The sequence below is a fragment of the Amblyomma americanum genome, chromosome 8 (assembly GCF_052857255.1).
Source record: "Amblyomma americanum isolate KBUSLIRL-KWMA chromosome 8, ASM5285725v1, whole genome shotgun sequence".
In the NCBI taxonomy this organism is placed as follows: domain Eukaryota; kingdom Metazoa; phylum Arthropoda; class Arachnida; order Ixodida; family Ixodidae; genus Amblyomma; species Amblyomma americanum.
In genome coordinates, this window is record NC_135504.1 from 73,797,492 (window position 1) to 73,816,169 (window position 18,678).

At 50.3% G+C, this 18,678-nt stretch overlaps 1 protein-coding gene across 6 annotated transcripts; it reads left to right on the forward strand.

Annotated features, from left to right (window-relative positions):
- Window positions 1–664: 664 nt before the first annotated feature.
- Window positions 665–6,866, forward strand: Dim1 (thioredoxin-like protein Dim1). Of its 6 annotated transcripts, none has more exons than XM_077635147.1 (4): window positions 683–782; window positions 1,595–1,700; window positions 2,975–3,159; window positions 5,488–6,866. In XM_077635147.1, the coding sequence occupies exons 3-4, from the start codon at window positions 3,007–3,009 to the stop codon at window positions 5,761–5,763; spliced, it is 429 nt and encodes a 142-aa protein (XP_077491273.1). In that variant the 5' UTR covers window positions 683–782; window positions 1,595–1,700; window positions 2,975–3,006; the 3' UTR covers window positions 5,764–6,866. The 6 variants fall into 6 exon arrangements, with proteins under 6 accessions (XP_077491272.1, XP_077491276.1, XP_077491273.1 ...); XM_077635148.1 differs by having other exon boundaries at window positions 699–807; XM_077635146.1 differs by lacking the exon at window positions 1,595–1,700 and having other exon boundaries at window positions 665–782.
- Window positions 6,867–18,678: the final 11,812 nt, after the last annotated feature.

The following is an 18,678-nucleotide window of genomic DNA, read 5'->3' on the forward strand; positions in this document are numbered from 1 at the left end:
TCGAGAACGATGTGCCGACGAACTACGACTGCAACTTGAGCCCCGCGCGTTTCGGCAAGGCGCCTGGCAGCGCTTCTACGTTGTTTGCCGCGCCTGCTTCACCGTACGTAGCAGAGCGATTTGTCTAACGGCCAAGGCGTCGCACCGAACGGGCGATGGCGTTCCGTGGACTCCCGGGCAGTGCTGCAAAACGCTGTCGCCTTCGCTTTCTCTGAAATTACAGGGTTCCCAAACAATGCTCACGTTTCTCGCGTTGAGCTTGCTTATTCCTTTGATGTTGCATTAGACGTTACATGAAAACAACGCGAAAAACCCTTCCTCCATGCGGAAAACTAGGGACGGAAGGGCGAAAGACGCAACTTTTTGCATTGAAATACACAGCAGACACCAAACTTCCGGATCATCCGCAAGACTTCCGGTGTTTTCACTAGCGCCCACAACAGAAAGCGGGGGAATGCGGCACCCAGCCACCTAGTGGAGATCAGTAAACAAAAACGATGCGGTTAGCCGCGATTTAGGGCCTAAATTTTCTTTGTGCGGTTCCAAGTTCGATGCTAAAGGAGAAGTAAGTAAATTTTAAAAATATTTTGATTGGTATTTCACATTGTTCAGAACCACGCGTTTGTTATAAAACAGAATTTATGCTCTTTGCCGCGCCCTCTAGGAGCCTGACGCTCGGATGAAGAATGTTCTCGAGTCTGCTCAAGTTCAGAGCACCATCGTACGTTTGACGTCGGCTGCTTTTGTAGTGTGCGGTCCGCGCACAAGTTCGCCCTTCTGAGGTAGGAGACACCTCTTGTTCTAAGCGTACGTATTGCAGTTTGCTTAGGGCTGTATCTGCCTGCCTGTCGTACTTACTGTGCTGGAATGAATGTTCTTGATCATTTCCACTCGCTGCAGCCCGATGTCAGCTCGCGCCTGTGTATTAATGACATCTGGGGCGGATGAGCGCCGGATATGTAACCCTCTCTATTGTGAGCGCATATGTCGGCTGCAAATGAACGCGTTTTGCCTTCTGCTGCAGCCGTGCGCGATCGGTGTAGCTAATTGTTGGCACACGTTTGGCGTGGCGGCAGTGGTTTTGAATAATCAGTCCACCTGAAGAGTAGAATATGCGCTCGTTGACAGCCTCGCAAAGAGCCAGCGCTTGCCTTGAATACGTGCTTCCAGCCGCTGTTTTACTCCATATGAGCAGAACGTTGAGTAAAAAAAAAAAGGCTACGATTGAGCATTGCTAAGCACGAAATATTGCGCGAAAGCAGTGTTTTCTGCAGGGCACGCGCTGCTCTAAATGTTGGGGCCTTTGTGGCCTGAGCGTTCTTCCTCGAGAGAGCGAGACAAGAACACGTTCTCGATAGGAGCAGCAAACGCGGGAGAGGACTGCGCTGTCGGGCATGGGTTGCGCCGCGTCGATCTGGGGACAGCGTTCGGTTTTTGGAGGTGAACACAACAGCCACGTACCTCAGAGCGTGATTGAGGTGTCCACTGACTTAGAGGGCCCATTATGCGCCCGTTCTTTCCTCAAAATCAACGGAGTCTAAGCCTTCGGCTGGCGTTGAGAAAAGAGAAGGCGCATAACTTCACCAAACTGCAGGTGGATGTTACCGCCTATTCACAGCATGACTGATGTGTCCACTGACCCAGGGACCCAGTTACACATGCTACTGAAAGCCTTCAGACAAACACACCGCTGAAACCCTGTAAGTGCGGCTATAAGTGCTTTCGCACTATAAAACAATTTGGTTTGTGTTCGTCTTGAGCAACTGTCATTCTAGGGGAACGCCTAATCCCCTGTGTAATGCACTCTAGTAGCCATCGGTGGAAGCAGTGGCGTTAACAGTAAAGGCCCGGATTCACTGGGAATAAGGCGTAGTTGTTTGTCAGATGCATCATTCGTTCACACAGCTTTGCAAGCGGAAGGAACTTGGCGAGTGATCGGGTTGTGTGCAATATTAAAGCCAGTGCACTAAGACGCTAAGCTAAGGGCAAAAGTAAGGAATACATGCAAACAGTCATGAAATTTATGAGCGTGAGCACAGGAGCACGTGCCCGATAGCCTCAAACCCTGGTGATAGGTGGTGGCCACTTTCAGAAACAAATTGGAAAGGGAGATGCATTCTTCCATTTCTCTGAAGCAGGCAACACTGCAGAACCCCTTCGACCATGTTGCAAACAGCAGGTGCTGGCCGCATATCGCCACAAGTAACATGCGAGGCAATCTGCCACACACCCACGTGTTCATGCTTATAAATTTTATCACTGTGCCACAGAGTGGTGCACCATTAATTTGCTTCCTTTGCATTTTAGGGCACTAGTTACAAAGTGCCAGCCATATGCAAGCACCAAATAGTTATTTACCAGTTGCAGATATAGCAATACTGTCTGGTTTTGTGGCTTTGCTTTGCATGCTGTCAGCCAAGATTCGTGCTCTGCTGTGGTGAGAAAATTTTACTGATAATGATAATTCTTTGTGTTTGCTCCATCTGAGTGCATTGTGCACTGCACTTTGCAGCCATTTTTGCTTTTTTTTTTAGCCCTGCTAGAGATCAAATCGAGTTATTTCTGGAAGCAGTTATGGAAACAAGATAACCAAATGGAAAGTTTCTGGCACTGTTTAGAATCAAGGAAACGAGAGAAATTCCTCGTGTTTGCACTTTGCTTGATCTCTCTTGCCTGCATGTCTAACGGTGCCCTGTTTTTTTTACCCTCACACCCCAGCAGCTATAAAAGAGCATCTGGCATCTTTTTCCTGTTATTAAAGTTCGAAGTTGCACTTCTTTCATGTTCTCCAAGTTTCCTGTGTTCGTCTGTTCTTTTTCCTGTTATTAAAGTTCGAAGTTGCACTTCTTTCATGTTCTCCAAGTTTCCTGTGTTCGTCCTGTTAGTGCACGCTATTCAATTGCCCTGTTTTCTGCTACTTCTTCACGGCCCACGCAGATTGGTAACGTTATAACTTCGTCTCCATCCAACAAAGGTGTGTGTGTGCGACCCAACGAAGAGGCGACCATGTCGTACATGCTGCAGCATCTGCACAATGGGTGGCAAGTGGACCAGGCCATTCTGTCGGAAGAGGACCGGGTGGTGGTGATCCGTTTTGGCCACGACTGGGACCCCACCTGCATGAAGATGGATGAGGTGCTATATTCCATCGTCGAAAAGGTGTGCAAGCCCCGTTTATGTCTGGCACTGCTGTTGGCATGTCCTTTTGCTGACCATTCCCTGCAAAATGTTGGTGGCCTTACAGAGCACTGTTACTGCAGCTTGCATGCAGTGCAGTTTAATGTGGCAAGAGCTATGAACCACCAACTGTTCTCTCTATGTGAAAGCGCACAGATGAAATCGTTTTCCTGAGTTTATGTGGAATGGAGTCTGCACTGCTGCTACCTAATGACCTGGTCACCAGACACTGCATCGAACTTCTTTCATGGGCCTTTTTCCCATGTGACAGAGTGCCAAGATATTGCTGTGGACAAGGTGATCATGACTGCCAGTTTGTGCTGTCACGAATGTTGTGCTTAAAGCAAGGATTGTTTCAATTAACACATAAATGCCTCTTACATGAGCTCGACAAAAAGTGCGGGCAGAGTTGAACGTTCGAGAGAAAGAGCGATTATATGTATCTTGTAGCATTGAATACCTCTGAATCATGCTTTAATGTTTTGTGCACTTGGGTTTTTTGGCTTCACAGGTTTTATAGGCTCTTTCTATGAACGCAAAGTTGAGAATGACTATTCTGCATATATCGGCATTAACACATTAATGCTATCACACCATACTCGATATGACTAAACTCAGGTGTTCCCTCCAGTTATAAAACGAAAGCCTCACTTGCCCTATTGAGTAAAACCCCCTCGTGTGTGTGATTATACTCCATGGTACCCATAAAAGATGGCGTCCTCATGCAGACAGTCGGCGCATGCGAATGCAACGTGATGCGGCAGCTGATGGGGCAAGGGAGTGCGGGCTGATGTAACGCGGCGGCTGCGTTCATGAAGACAGCACAACGTCCGCTTAGAGATAGTACAGCAAGCTACGTGGCATTGTTACATCAAGCAGCAGTACACGAGGCATAAGGGGTGCAGCGTGGTTTGCGGTGCTGCGGTGGTTTTGAACAGCCATGTAGAGGCCAACACGATTCCCTCTGCCATGTCGGTTCACTGCAAGTAGTCGTAGCGGCTGGCTGTGTGTGGTGTTGTGCTATGGACATTCGACTACTGCAGTCATGAAGTGAGCAGGCGGGCTTTTGCCTTCTCACACATAAGCAGTCCTGAGTGTCTCTGTCGAATTTTTGAGCAGCAAATTTAATCAAACCATAGCTAACATGCCATGAAACTGCTGTGCCATTTTTGAAGCTTACGCAGGAAAAGGCTGCAAGCATTAGCGTTGAACAAGCCACTCTCAGAGTAGGATGTGGAGCTAATGGTCCACATGGCACAGCCTCTGATAACTGTTACTGCAGTTGAGTTTGTGTAGCACTGGATGACACTGAGCTGCCCCCTTCACCAGTTTGGTGTCTACACTTTCTACTGATGACTTGACCAACTAGCACTCTTTCAAACAGTGATGAAATGAAAAAGAAAGAAATGACAAGTCTGGCGTATGACTGTGTTTGTTAACCCTTTGTATGGCGGCAGAACATATCTGTTGCACTTGCTTCAAGTGCCGGAAAACTGTGCACCTGTGTGCCATATTTTTGTGTGTGGAATACTACCGAACTATCAAAGAAGTCATTCAGCATATTTTTCTTTTTTGCTTATAGGCCTCCTTGGTGGTCCGCATGTTTTTACAAGTGCATGTGTACAGTTCGGCAAGACCCATCTTGGCAGGCAAAAAAAAATTGAAAATCGTTGAAAAAGTTGAAAATCACCTTTTCCGTTAGTCAGCTGCATCATAATACTCTGGAAGCAATTTTCAATTTGTATGGGAGCTGTCTTGCACGTCCAAAGGGTTGAGGTACCGCATGCAAGGTCTTCTACGAAGTTGTTGGTACACTGTGTTCCCCTTTCTTCTACAAAACCAGTGGTCAAAGCAAGCTTGAAAGTGGTCTCATCCAATTCCTAGAGATATTCTGAGTGCAGTTTTGCCATTTGTAGGCATGTGAGACATGCACACAGCTTATGCCTTACAGAGGGTCTAGAGAAGGCATTTGGAGGTATATGTTTTTGAACTCGGGGCAACTGTAACATGGGGTGGCAGGAAGTTAGGTGGTCAGATGAGATTAAGAAGTTTGCGGGTATACGGTGGCCTCAGCACTGGCTAAGGACAGGGTCAGTTGAGAGGCATGGGAGAGGCCTTTGTCCAGCAGTGGATGTAGTCAAGCTCTGATGATGAGGATTTTTTTAATTGCAAAAAGAGATTACTGATGTTTGCTTTAGTCCAGGCAACTTCTGCAGAATGCTTTGCATTCTATGAACCTTGTCAATGTCACGAAGCTTTTCTTACTGAGCGTGCACACTCACGACAAATAACCGCTTGGTTGCTGTACAGGTGAAGAACTTTGCGGCCCTCTACTTGGTGGACATATCGGAGGTGCCGGACTTTAACAAGATGTACGAGTTGTACGATCCATGTACGGTGATGTTCTTCTTCCGCAACAAGCACATCATGATTGATCTGGGCACGGGCAACAACAACAAGATCAACTGGGCCCTTGAAGACAAGCAGGAGATGGTGGACATCATTGAGACTGTGTACAGGGGCGCTCGCAAGGGCCGCGGTCTGGTCGTCTCCCCCAAGGACTACTCCACCAAGTACCGTTACTGAGCACGGTCATTTGTGTCTGGTTTCTGCGGTGGAAGCACTGCTTGTGAAACAACTGTCCGCTGATGCGGATTTCTTCACCACTTCCTGTGATCAGACATTGAAGTTGGCCTGCCTGAGAACTGTTCCTGCTGTTTGTGGATTATGTTTGTGTCTCAATGGACTGTCTGATTCCTAAGTTTGTGTTGCTGCCTTAAACAGGGAGAGGGGCAAAGAAAGGGCAGGATGCATTTGGTGTGGGGCTACAGGTGATGCACCCAATGAGCCAAGGCAGCAGCCTGACATTGCATGGTGAAGCAGTGAGATGCTTTAATTATATGCGTAATAAGTTTATTTAGCAAAACTGTACACATTGTATGGAACACCGATCATGTCTGACATGTAAATGCACAGTATATCTGGCCTTGCTATGAGCAGACCTCCTCACTGCATCACCCCAATGTCTTGCTGTTTAGTGCCTCCACTGGTGTTATCCTTGAAGGCATGGAATTCAAGCTTAGCCCTTTTGTACTCTATCCAGCACCGGTGATGTCCTTCACAACCTATCTGGAGTGCCTAGCTGGGTTTTGTTGAGCGTGAGCTTGGAAATGTGAATGTTGTCCAAGCACTTTGCGTCAGGACTGTGATGTCATTGGCACCTCATCCAAGCAATGTTCACAGCCTTTATTTTGCAGAAAAAAATTACTTGTAAGAGCTGAGGGGTTCCCACCCAAAATGCAGAGCAAATTGGGCACAACTTAGAGTACACCGATTCTAGGGGTTCAGCCAAAAAATTTCGCTGAGCCAGAGTCCAGCTGTAGCCCCAAAATGTGCAGCTTCTTTCATCCCTTGGCACTGAAACCTGTGGAAGTCTGCAAACTTGTTGAAAGCAGTTGACTTTCCACATTGTTTGAATAATTGGGCCTTAATATCTGCAGTGACGGTTGTCCGTTCCTTTGCAACAAGGGTACCGATTTCTCGTGCTAAACCTTGCACGTTTTGATGTTGCTCTTGTGACTCATTATTGCTGCTTTTGCAGTTACCAGAGATGCAGAAATTTTCATGACCAGATAACCTTTGGTGTTATGTCAAAAATAAAAATTGTGCCTGAAAAGGGGCTGGCTACATATTGAGAGTAGCTCTGCTCTTGAGATTTCACTGTGTATAAGTTGAACCCCGCTACAACGAAATTCACGGGGTGCGTGAAAAAATTTCATTGAAGCGGAAATTTCATTGTGGCGAAATCAGCCCAAAGAACTAAGATCTGACTGCACTGTTCAAAAATATCATTTAGTATTTCCAAAAAATTCAGTGATCTTTGCTTGCATCCTTTTAGTGGACATGAGATGCCGAAATCCGCAGCAATGTCACCTTTCTTCCTCCCGCTTGAGGCCTCTGGGATTATGCGTGCTTTATCCTCCAAAGAAAGGAACTTGCACTTTCTGCACGGCGTTGCCATGCTGGCGTTGTCTATGAAACACCGGACAATCGCATTGCGTCGGACTGGCTCCGCTGCGCTTCTCTGTCGATATGATGGACGATATCGCACGATATGACGGAAGATATTGAATGGCGCCACCCATTCGCACTCTGCGCACTATGGGGCACACATCGATTCCAGCAAGTGTCTTCGGTGAAATTAAACGCCGTGAACGTTCGGACGGGTAACATTATGCTTGTTTTGTCGTAAAATAAATGTTAAGCCCATCTCCACTGAACAAAAATTTTGTTCAAGTGGAAACGCACCTGAACAGGTAATTTATTGTGGCGAGAACTAGCATGCACTGTTTTCTATGGCTAGCTGGCAGGGAATCTGAAATATTTCGTAGAAGCGGGTTTGACTGTATCTCGTGATCTCTCCTGTAGGCATGATTACTGCGTGATCGAAATCTTATATCAATTCCATGCAAAACTGGCGAGTCATTGAGAATGGGTAAAAGTCATTGTGTGTAGTACACAGTTAACAGTATAAGGGTCCCAGTTACCATGTGCAGTAGAATTTGAGCATGAATGAAAGATTTCAAAGCATTTAAACGAGATGTCCAGTAATCACAATCACACTATTTGCTCACAGCAATTTATATATATATTTTTTGTAGCGATAGCTACATTACGGTAGCATTTATGACAGCGTGGCGGTGCCACCACGCTGTCACGTGGTGCGGAGCAGCTGCCGGCGTCGAGGCGCCTTGGCTGATCACATGGTTCGTCACCTGGTTGGTCACATGACCAGCCACGTGGTGCGAAGCAGCTGCTGCTGCCGGCGGCACGGCGCGCCGGCGAAACCGAACAGCTGTGCACATGCACTGTGTCAAGTGGGACGAAGATGAAAAAGGAACGCCCAGTGAAACGGAGCGGCTTAAGACTTTGCAGTTCAACTGAGGAAGTTCCGCTCAGCCAGCTGTAGCTGTCGCGTCACTCCAGGTTTAACCAGAGCTAAACCACCGCCAATTTTTTGTAGTGGTAAAGCTTAGCACTTATGGTAACAAGCAAGAACCCATGCCTCATTAAACGCCCATCAGATGGAGGGTTTGTATATCTAGAAACTATTCATATTTTTGTCAATGTCAATTTTTTGTTCGGTGCTGTATCCAGAAAAAAATTTTGCCCCATGAAACTGGATTCTCAATTCACAGCAACACAACTTCATGTGCCACCTTTCTATCACATCAGCTCCCTGGCCAACTCAACCAGTGCTTCAGTTTGACTCAGTAGTGAAGTGGTGATATGGAATGTGCAGTGGAGGCTTATTAATGTGAAAGCACTACTAGGCTATGTCCCGTGTTTCGTGTCCGCAAAACCTTTCTGCGTGATTACGTCGTTCTGTGAAGATAAATGTGAAAAATTTGTGTTAGATACTGCCTGATGAGATCTTGCTGTCGGAAAAATTTGGTTGATGAGTTGTAATTAATTAAACATGAAAATTACACTCAGACATAGTAAACGTTTGCCGGTGGTATTGGTCCGGTGATTTCCAGAACTGGATGCACCGCTTGAAGGCTTCTCGATGATATGACTTGCAGGCGAAGCGATTTAGTGAGAAACTAACTTTTATACAGGCTATTTACAGATGGGTACAAACAAAAGTCAGTATACGGCCACAACTATCCGCGGCCGGCCTAGCCGACCGCCTGCACAGAGGCGAGGGACACCGCGTCCCAACAGTCAAACTGGCGCGCCTTGCACCAGCTCTCAACGGACGCTCCCCCCGCACTCGGCCAGACCGAGCGCCTGCCAGCTCGGAGCAGCTAGAGACAAAAGCACACGGGCGTGGCTCCCTTCGCGGGTACACCCCGAAGATGTCCGCGCCCCTTTCCACACGTAAAAATAAACTGCTAGCTGCGGCTCATCAGTTTTGACGAATAGGAAAGCTCAGAACTGATGTCAGCGTTTTCCCTTACCCCCGAGTTCCTCCCTAGGTGGTCTCGCAATCCTTCGCCCAGGGGACAGGGGTCCAAGGTCGAGGCCGGCAGATAGCCCCGCCGTCCGGAGCGGCGAAGGAAACCGCAAGGACGAATGGGGAGACTAACCAAAAAGGCATGAGTCCCCTTCTAACGGCGTGCACCAAAACAAAACCGGACGCGCAGCCTAGGTCACTGCCCTCTCGCGGAATATTCGCAACACATGTACAAAAAGATGCGACAGCGCGCCGAACCCTACACCTTCCCCCCAAGACTCGGCTAATCTATTCAGAGATAAGCCGAGGCAACAAACAACAAAAAGGGTTCGGCAAGTGGCGGTTGAGTACCTCTGCACGAGCAAGCAACCGGAGCCTGCGAGCCCGCATGCTGCGACCCTTCGTCACACACACAGATACATGCTACTAAGGTCCACAAAATATAGACAAAAAAACGCGCAGAAATCCCACACTTTCGTTCGATCGACGTGCGCCTTTCTTGAGTACAACGAGTACAGTTTGTTGTCCATGCACACAGTTCCCTGGTCCACTATCCCAACAAGCGTTGGGTACTCTAGACAAGGCATCTGTGTTAGCGTGGTCGGCTCCTCTGCGATGTTCAATGGTAACATTGTAGCGTTGGAGCGCAAGAGCCCAGCGCGTAAGCTTTGCACTTTGAGGCACACTGCTCGTAAGGAAGGAGAGCGGATTGTGGTCAGTGATGACAGTCACGGTGGCGGCGAACACCCACGTCTCAAACTTTTTAATGTCCATGTTACCACGAATGCCTCCCTCTCGATTGCCGCCCACCGCATCTGCGATGGTGTGAACTTGTGACTGGCGAAGGCTATCGGCGCCTCAGTGCCGTTGTCAGAAAGCTGCGCTAAACAGGCACCGGCTGCTACTGCCGACGCGTCTGTAAAAAGCAGATACGGCTTTCGCGGGTCCGGAGTGGTCAATGAAACCGCCTCGCTTAGAGCTTTCTTCAGGGCTTTCAAGGCTTTGTTCGCGTCATGTGGCCACGGTATTTTGTTCGGCACGCCTTTTCCTGTCAGGCGTTTAGTGGCAGAGCAATTTCTGCAAAATTGGGAACATAGCTACTGTAGTAGCCACACAGCCCAAGGGTGCTCCTCAATTCTTTCTTTCTCTTACGGGCTTGAATTCCTTCGATGGCTTCAATTTTCTCTTTGGCTGGGCCATGCCGGCCTGAGCCGACAACGTGCCCAAGGTAGCAAATTGAAGGCATCGCTACCTGGCACTTCTCCCAGCTAGCGTGCAGGCCCACCTCCTCCAGAGTGCAAAGCACCCACTTTAAATGATGGATATGCGCTTCTAGAGATTGGCTGAATACGGTGATATCGTCTAGATAGGCGCAAGCGTATTCTTCCTGCCCGGCTAGCAACTGGTTTATGTTCCTTTGGAAGGTTGCCGCTGCGTTCTTAAGACCGAAAGGCATCACCCGCCAGGCAAATTGACCTAGGTGCGAGATGAACGCTGTCGGAAGCTAAGAATCCTGAGCGAGTGGCACCTGCCAATCGCCGCGCCTGAGGTCGAGAAATGTCATGAACCTCGCGGCTCCGACTCGCATGATCAGCTCCTGGGGGCAAACCATAGGAAATGCGTCCGTCTCGGTCACCGCGTTCAGCGCTCGGTAGTCTATGCAAAGACGTACCGACCCGCCTTTTTTGGGAACGCACACGATCGGGTGTGCAAAAGGGCTTTTACAGGGGTAGATGAGGCCTTGTGCAGGGAGCTCATCAATTTGCCTCGTTACTTCGTCTTTTAAAGCCTCTGGGATCCAATAAGGGTGGCCTCGCCTTGGAGTTGCCCCCTCCGCGAGCTTTATGCTGTGCTCGCCCACGCGCGCGATCGACGGTTCGTTCGCAAATAATGCCCGGTGCTGCTCGAACGTGGAGTGCACCAGCTCCGCTGCATCTCTGTCTAAGTGGCTTGTTTTATCCGGCGTAGGCATTACCCGGTCATTCGGGACGTTGCTTGCGCGCGGGGTATATTCGATTTCTCCAAAATCGCAGTCGTCATCAAATATTACGCTCACCGAACCTACCTTCCCGACGTAAGGGCGTAGCTTATTTGCAGGCACTATGCGGCGACCGTCACTCATCTGCTGTCACATATATTAAGGAGCCTAAATTAAATTTTAAAGGAAAAAGGTGTGAAGAAGACGCGAATTAACCGGAGAATAAAGAAGAGGAAGAAGAAGCATTCGTTGTGGTGGAGAGAGATGATTGGTGGAGAAGCATTCGGCGAGGTGGAGAGAGATGATTGGTGGGGAAGAGAAGACGACGACAAGGCTTACGTGGACTAACACCGAGGCTATAAAAAGGCGGAGTGACTGCGAGGCACTGGAAGGAACAGCAGAAAAGCGGAGGCTCCGGCAGGTGAGGGACACATCGGGTGGAAGAGAGCGACACCGGCTACTGCTCCGGTGAGCTCGCGTTCTACGACATCGCATCGTGGACTTCCTGCCGTGCCTGAGCCCGTTCCGGGGAGTCAACGGAGAACGCTACCACCTGCTTCGGCCAGGGGTGTCTCCAGCGCTGTTGCCGGGTTGTGCCCTCAACGCTAAAAATACCATCACCTCCACGGGCGCTTGGACCTGGAGCTTGTACGACGCCGCCAGCGACGCCAGCCCAAGCACGTCGGACGCCGCCAGCAACGCCAGCCCAAGCACGCCGCCTCGACGCCGGATACTGGCTCCATACAACGCCACAGCTGCACCGAACCAACCGTGAGCACGAACGCCGACCGCCAATAGTAGAACGCTAGAAGTAGACGCTGGTAGCAGTGTGCCCGGATCGTGTGTATTTATAGCCTTTGTGTTGTGTTAGATTTGTTAGTTTTGTATTCTAGTGTGTGTGTCATGTAGGCTGTATTAAATGTGCGCTTGTGTGGGTACACCCGTCGCCTAGTCCATTCTTTCGGTCCGAGTGTTCTCCGGAGAGATCCGTGACAAAGATAAGTGGCGAGCCGGTGCCAGGATTCATTTCCTTTTTTTCTTTTTTGCTTTGTCTCGAATTTTTCCGATCTCTCGACGGCAGAAAGTATGGATTTGGCAAAAACGTTGGAACTGGCGCTCAAGCTAGGGTAAAGCAAGGAAGAGGCGATGCGTCTCTATGAGAAGGAGGGAAAGAGGCAGAGAGAGGAAAGGGCGCAAGCACGCGCAGACGCTCGCGAGGCAGAAGAGCGAGAAAAGAGCTCGCTAGGCAGAGAGAAGAGCTCGCGAGGGAGAAGAACAGGAGAAAAGGAGGATAGAACGGGAGAAGTTTATTTTGTGAAAACAGGCGCATGTCGCGGGAGGATATGAGGAGATCACGGACAATAGAGAGTTTTAGTTTCACGTACGCAGAGTGTTCACGTACGCAAACGTGAGAAGTCTACGTAGCCTGCACGCAGGTGGTTTGAAACCCTCACGTACGCGAAGCACGCCGCGCGTTACGCCTAGCGCCATCTACTAAGAAACACAGACTGGTTGTAGCCCAAATCATCCAAGACAAGTCTTTAAGCCAAGCCATTCAAAGCGAGACCGTTGCTATGACAACCAACGCTACTTCGTCAGGCTTAACAGCTGAAAAATCTCCCTTCTGTTTGAAAAACAAAAGCTATTTGTCGCTTGAAACCTTATGCGAGGGTAAGAATGGGCAAATCGAAGGCGAATACAGCAGTTTAGAACACCATATCACATCGAGGGATTAGCGACGAAACTGTTACCGCCGTGAAGCGGCGGGCAGGGTGCCGCCATGTTTGTCAACGCTACGTACGCAAGCAACGCAAAGACCGCAACATAAAAATCCGAATCTCACGTACGTACGTGAGACTCGCTCATACCCTTTGCGTTCTGCGCATGCGCTCTGGTCACCCGTAAGAGCTCTACGTACGTGAAGCCTCTACGTACGTGAAACTAAAACTCTCTAAAATCCGAATCTCACGTACGTATGTGAGACTCGCGCATGCCCTTTGCGTTCTGCGCATGCGCACTGGTCACCCGTAAGAGCTCTACGTACGTGAAGCCTCTACGTACGTGAAACTAAAACTCTAATGATCAGCGTTCCTTAGCGGGTACAGAATCTCCTAGAGCGGCCAGAGTTTGCCCAAGGAAGCTGATGGCTCCTTTTGATGACAAGAGGGATGATTTGGATGCATATCTGCAACGATTCGAGCGGATAGCTTTGGGGCAAGGCTGGGAGCGCAGTGAATGGGCCACGGCATTAAGCATGTGTTTAGTCGAAGAGGCGCTGAATGTGTTTGGAAGGATGCCTGCTGCTGATTCCATGGACTACGAGAAAGTAAAAAAAGCACTCCTCCAAAGATTCAGGCTTACGGCAGAGGGTTTTCGTGAGAGATTTCGCACCGCGAAACCTGAGGATTCGGAAACCGCGAAGCAGTTTTCCTGCAGGCTGACAAACTATTTTTGATAGGTGGCTTGATATGTCAAACACAGAAAAGAGTTTTGAAGGGGTGCGTGACAAGCTGGTCACAGAGCAATTTTTAGCTTGCTGCAGCTCAAAGCTAGCGCTATTCCTGAAAGTTGTGTTCATTAGAAGAGTTCGCCGACACTGCAGACCAATTCCTCGAGGCTCAAGGGCTAAGAAATTTGAGTAAGGCAAAGGAGGAAACCCAAAAGGTCCTAGAGACAGATGCGGCAAAACCAAGAGCTTATGGCAGTGCATCTAAGGCGCCAGTAAGGTGTTTTCTCTGCGACAAGGTGGGACACCGTGCAGCTGACTGTCGGACTAGTAGTGCTGCCCAAAAAACACAGGTTGTGTGTGAAGGTTGTAAGAGGAGGGGTCATAATCTGGATGAGTGCCGATACAGAACGCAGGACCGAGCTGCATGCGTTGTCGACTCTAGGGTAGAACTTGTCACGTCACCCGAAGTTCCACAGCTGAAAGGAGAGCAAACGCCGCTGGAAAATGAGGCAGTGAGTGGAACACCCAAGTCGAAAGCAGCAATGCCAGTGCTGGTTGGGCAAATAGGGGACAGTCCTATATTGGTGCTTAGAGACAGCGGAGCCAACACAGTCTTGGTTCGTAGAAGCCTGGTGAAGGACGAGGATCTTACAGGGGAAGCGTCGGTCGTCACTCTTGTAGACAGCACAGTAAGGTACCTTCCTGAAGCCAGGATTCTAGTGTCCACGCCATATTACACTGGGAAGGTAGTGGCAAAATGCGTAGACCAACCCATTTACGATCTCATCTTGGGAAACATTACGGGTGCAAGAAGTGTCGAAGACCCCGATCCCGAGTGGAGGATGCTCGACGCTGAAGAACATCCAAAGGAGGAAATGCCCGCGACAGCTCAGACGGGTGCAGTCAGCTTCTCGTCGGCAGTGGAGACAAGAGCTCAAGCGACAGCCCGAGCAACGCAGCGTCCGCTCTCTACTCCTGTTACGGTGTGCCTGAGCGTAACACCGGGTGAAATTGCAATTAGGCAAAAAGAAGACCCGAGCTTGAAGGCCTGCTTCGAAAGAGTCGGGGAAAGAGTGAAAAGAAAGAAGAGTCGTTCGTCATTCGAATATCAATTGGTAAATGGTCTTCTGCACAGGGAGTGCATATTTAGTTCAGGAAGGCGGGTCCAACAGCTGGTGTTACCGAGAGATATGCGAGAGACAGTGCTGCGCTTAGGACATGACGCCATTATGGCCGGACACCGGGGTGTTCAAAAAACGGTGTCTAGGATCACCGAGGAGTTCTTTTGGCCGATTGTTCAGAGTGACGTTAAGCGCTTTGTTCGCTCATGGGACGTGTGCCAGCGCACAGTTCCGAAGGGAAGAGTTGGTCCCGTACCCCTGGGCAAGATGCCAGCCATCGACCTACCATTTCAAAGAATGGCCATTGACATTGTGGGGGTGGGATAAGGTACTAATAAACCCCAATTTCAATGTAGACAGAAGATAACGTTGGAGTGGACTTCATGAGTAGAGCCAACTGAACAGCTCTAGGTATCTCTGGGATGTATTTTGTTGTTGCTGTGTTAATGTATCTCTGGGATTTATCTTGTTGTTGCTGCTGCTGTTGGTGCTTTGTGATCATACAAGGGTGTGTGTTGTGGAGACGAACATGTTTATTAAGGACTCTGTACGGACAGCGGCAGTGGTGTTTTAATGTTCTGAAAACGCAATTTGGTGTGCTGTGTTAGTGGTGTGTGTTTGGTGTGTGCTGGACATCTGCGGTGTGGTGTGTGCTGGGTTCTGAATCGCCACAGAAGATAGTCGGTTGGCTGGATGGCTTGGAGATGAGGGTGACGTGAGCAGTTTTTCATGGAAAAACTCTTGAGAGGGGGCCCTTGTCACATATATTAAGTAGCCTAAATTAAATATTAAAGGGAAAAGGTGTGAAGAAGACGACGCGAATTAACCGAAGAATAAAGAAGAGGAAGAAGAAGCATTCGTTGTGGTGGAGAGAGATGATTGGTGGAGAAGCATTCGGTGAGGTGGAAAGAGATTATTGGTGGGGAAGAGAAGGAGACGACAAGGCTTACGTGGACTAACACGTTCCGAGGCTATAAAAGGGCGAGTGAGAGCGAGGCACTGGGGGAACAGCAGAGAAGCGGAGGCTCCGGCGGGTCAGGGTCACTGGCTGGAAGAGAGCGATGCCGGCTACTGCTCCGGTGAGCTCGCGTTCTACGACATCGCATCGTGGACTTCCTGCCTTGCCTGAGCCCGTTCCGGGGAGTTAACGGAGAGCGCTACCACCTGCTTCGGCCAGGGGTGTCTCCAGCGATGTTGCCACCCATCCGGGTTGTGCCCCAACGCCAGAAACACCGGCATCACCTCCACGGGCGCTTGGACCTGGAGCTTGTACGACGCCGCCAGTGACGCCAGCCCAAGCACGTCAGACGCCGCCAGCAACGCCAGCCCAAGCACGCCGAACGCCGCCTCGACGCCGGATACTGGATCCATACAACGCCACAGCTGCACCGAACCAACCGTGAGCACGAACGCCGACCGCTAATAGTAGAACGCTAGAAGTAGACGCTGGTAGCAGTGTGCCCGGGTCGTGTGTATTTATAGTCTTTGTGTTGTGTGTTAGTTTTGTTAGTTTTGTGTTCTAGTGTGTGTTTGTAGGGTGTATTAAATGTGCGTTTGTGTGGGTACACCCATCGCCTAGTCAATTCTTTCGGTCCGAGTTTTCTCCGGAGAGATCCGTGACATCTGCACATAGTACGAGTGCTCGCGGTACCTTTTTGTCACCACCACCGGCCCTAGCCACTTCGGGTACATTTTCCCTGGCCTCTTGTCATCAAAGACGAGGACCACCTCACTTTCGCAAAAGGTTTTTACCATTGCGTGCTTGTTGTAGTGCGACGAGTACGCCTCTTGCTGTTTTCTAGTCGTTAGCCCCGCAATGTCGGCCGCGATCTCGAGCTGTGCTTTCAGATTTTTCAAATACTCAGCGGGAGATCAACTTGCTAGCTCCCCGGGTACCTCAATGTCTACTGCCCAGCTTTGCTTCAGGATACCGAGTGGTCCTACTGGGTCTCGGCCGTAAAGCATTCGGAAGGGTGACACGCCAGTGGTGTCGTGTGGCACCTCCCGATAGGCCCAAAGAAGAAAGGGAATGAACTTGTCCCAGTTTTTCGGTTCCTTTTCGATTACGTGTGAGAGCATCGTCTTAAAGACTCTGTTCTACCTCTCCACCGCCCCATTGCTCTCCGGATGATTGGGAGCGGAAAAGCGTGGGGTACAGCCGAGTCTTAATTTCGAGGAACTCCTTCGTAAGTGCGGCTGTGAAATTGGTGCCGCAGTCTGAGCACACCACCTCGGGAACCCCAGTCCGGCCAAACACCGAAAGCAGCGCGTTGCAGGTTGCCTTGGTGGACAAAGACCTTAGGCAGACTACTTCTGGCCAACGCGTGCACAGATCTTTTATGCAAAGCGCGTACCGATGTACTCGGCCAGACGATGGCTCAATCGGACCTATGATATCCACGTTCACTTTCTGAAACGGAAACTTCGGGCGAGTGAGAGGCGTTATCGGTACCCTATCGGTTCGCCGGTGGTCTGAGCGCACTTGACAGCTATGGCAACTGTCACAGTATTTGCGAATATCCGACTCCATGCCCGGCCAGTAGAAACTGTACTTTAGGCGAGCTGTAGTCTTGCGAAAGCCCAGGTGTCCCCCCCCCCCACCCCCCAATAGGACTCGTGTGCTAGGCTGAGTGCGGCCTCGCGCCGTAATCTTGGCAGTACTAACTGCTGTACCCCTTAGCCTAGCACCTCGTCTTTATGATACAAAACTCCGTCTACGATAGACATGCCCGCCTTTCCTTGCTTGGCGTTCTGCTAGGCCTGACGCAGAGTCTCATCCTCATGCTGCTCCACTCGAAACTTCTGTGCCCCGCCAAGCTCAGCCGTGCCGCCCGCCTGTGATGGGCTCGACCTCATTACTGTCAACTGTCTGCTGGGGCAGGGTTTCGTCTGGAACGCCAGGACGGGCTCGGTGCCCACGTCTGGCCCTGATCTATCTGGTCTGTCTTCAGCCGGCGGCGACAGACCCAGCAAACAACGTACCTCCCCAGGAGCGCCCAGAAAGGATGGAATGTCCCTGTCCCAGTACAACATTTATCGAACATTTCCAGGCCGTAGAGGCAGGACATAGAAACAGAAGCAAAAGGGAAGTGCGCCCACTAATGTCCTAGAAACGTTTTTCCGAGGGTGTTAAGCAGAAACAAAAACAAATCATAGCATTTTGGTCCCAGAAAGGTAACTGGGAGAACGTTTTTGGGACCAATGCTTTTCAACAAAAAATACAAATTGACTCCTCGCTCCCTTTTCTCTCGCGCGCGCCAAAAGCTACGGGGAGAGAAAGTTTTGCGCTTGCACTCGCCGTTTTGAGAGGTAAGACAGTTTTGTTCGAACAGCCGAAGGAAGCGCAGTTCACCCCGCATATCTCTCGTGGGCCGTCGGCTCCATGCTGCAGGCAGGCAGGCGACGGCGGTCTGCCTTTTCATCGCATCGCCGGGAGCGGCGGTCACCAACGTGCCCGTCTTCAATAGTGTTTGCAACTTCAGCCCGGTGCGGCGGTCCCTGCAGGCATCACCAACTACCAGCAGTCCTCGTTGCGCCGCTGTCTAGCAGAGGCGCAGTAATGGGCCTCCCGTCGCTCGCCCGGCTTCCTCGCTGGACGGAAGCCATCTTGCGCACACGTATTCGAGCAGCCCCTAGCCGCTCGCGCGCAAGCCCCAGCGCGCAGCAGCTCTTGCTCTCATCACTGGACTGTCGTGAACTTCGTAGCTGCGGATTCATGGCAGCTTTCCCGCGCACCTCGGCGTGCCCACATAATTCCTTTTGGAACCGGTGCAGCGGCGCGCGGCGCATCGCAAGTCTTTTGCACAGCTTCACGGCCCTACACCATAATGGCGCTCTTACAGGCGTTGATTGCGGCAGCGGATTTCAAGGCAATGGGCGACTCCTAGCGCGCACTCTGCATCCCTCAGCGGCTCCGACGACTGTGGCGTGTTGTTGGTGGCAGCGTGGCGTCCACTGCGGTCATAGGCGGGATAGATCTTCGGAAGCCCACCAG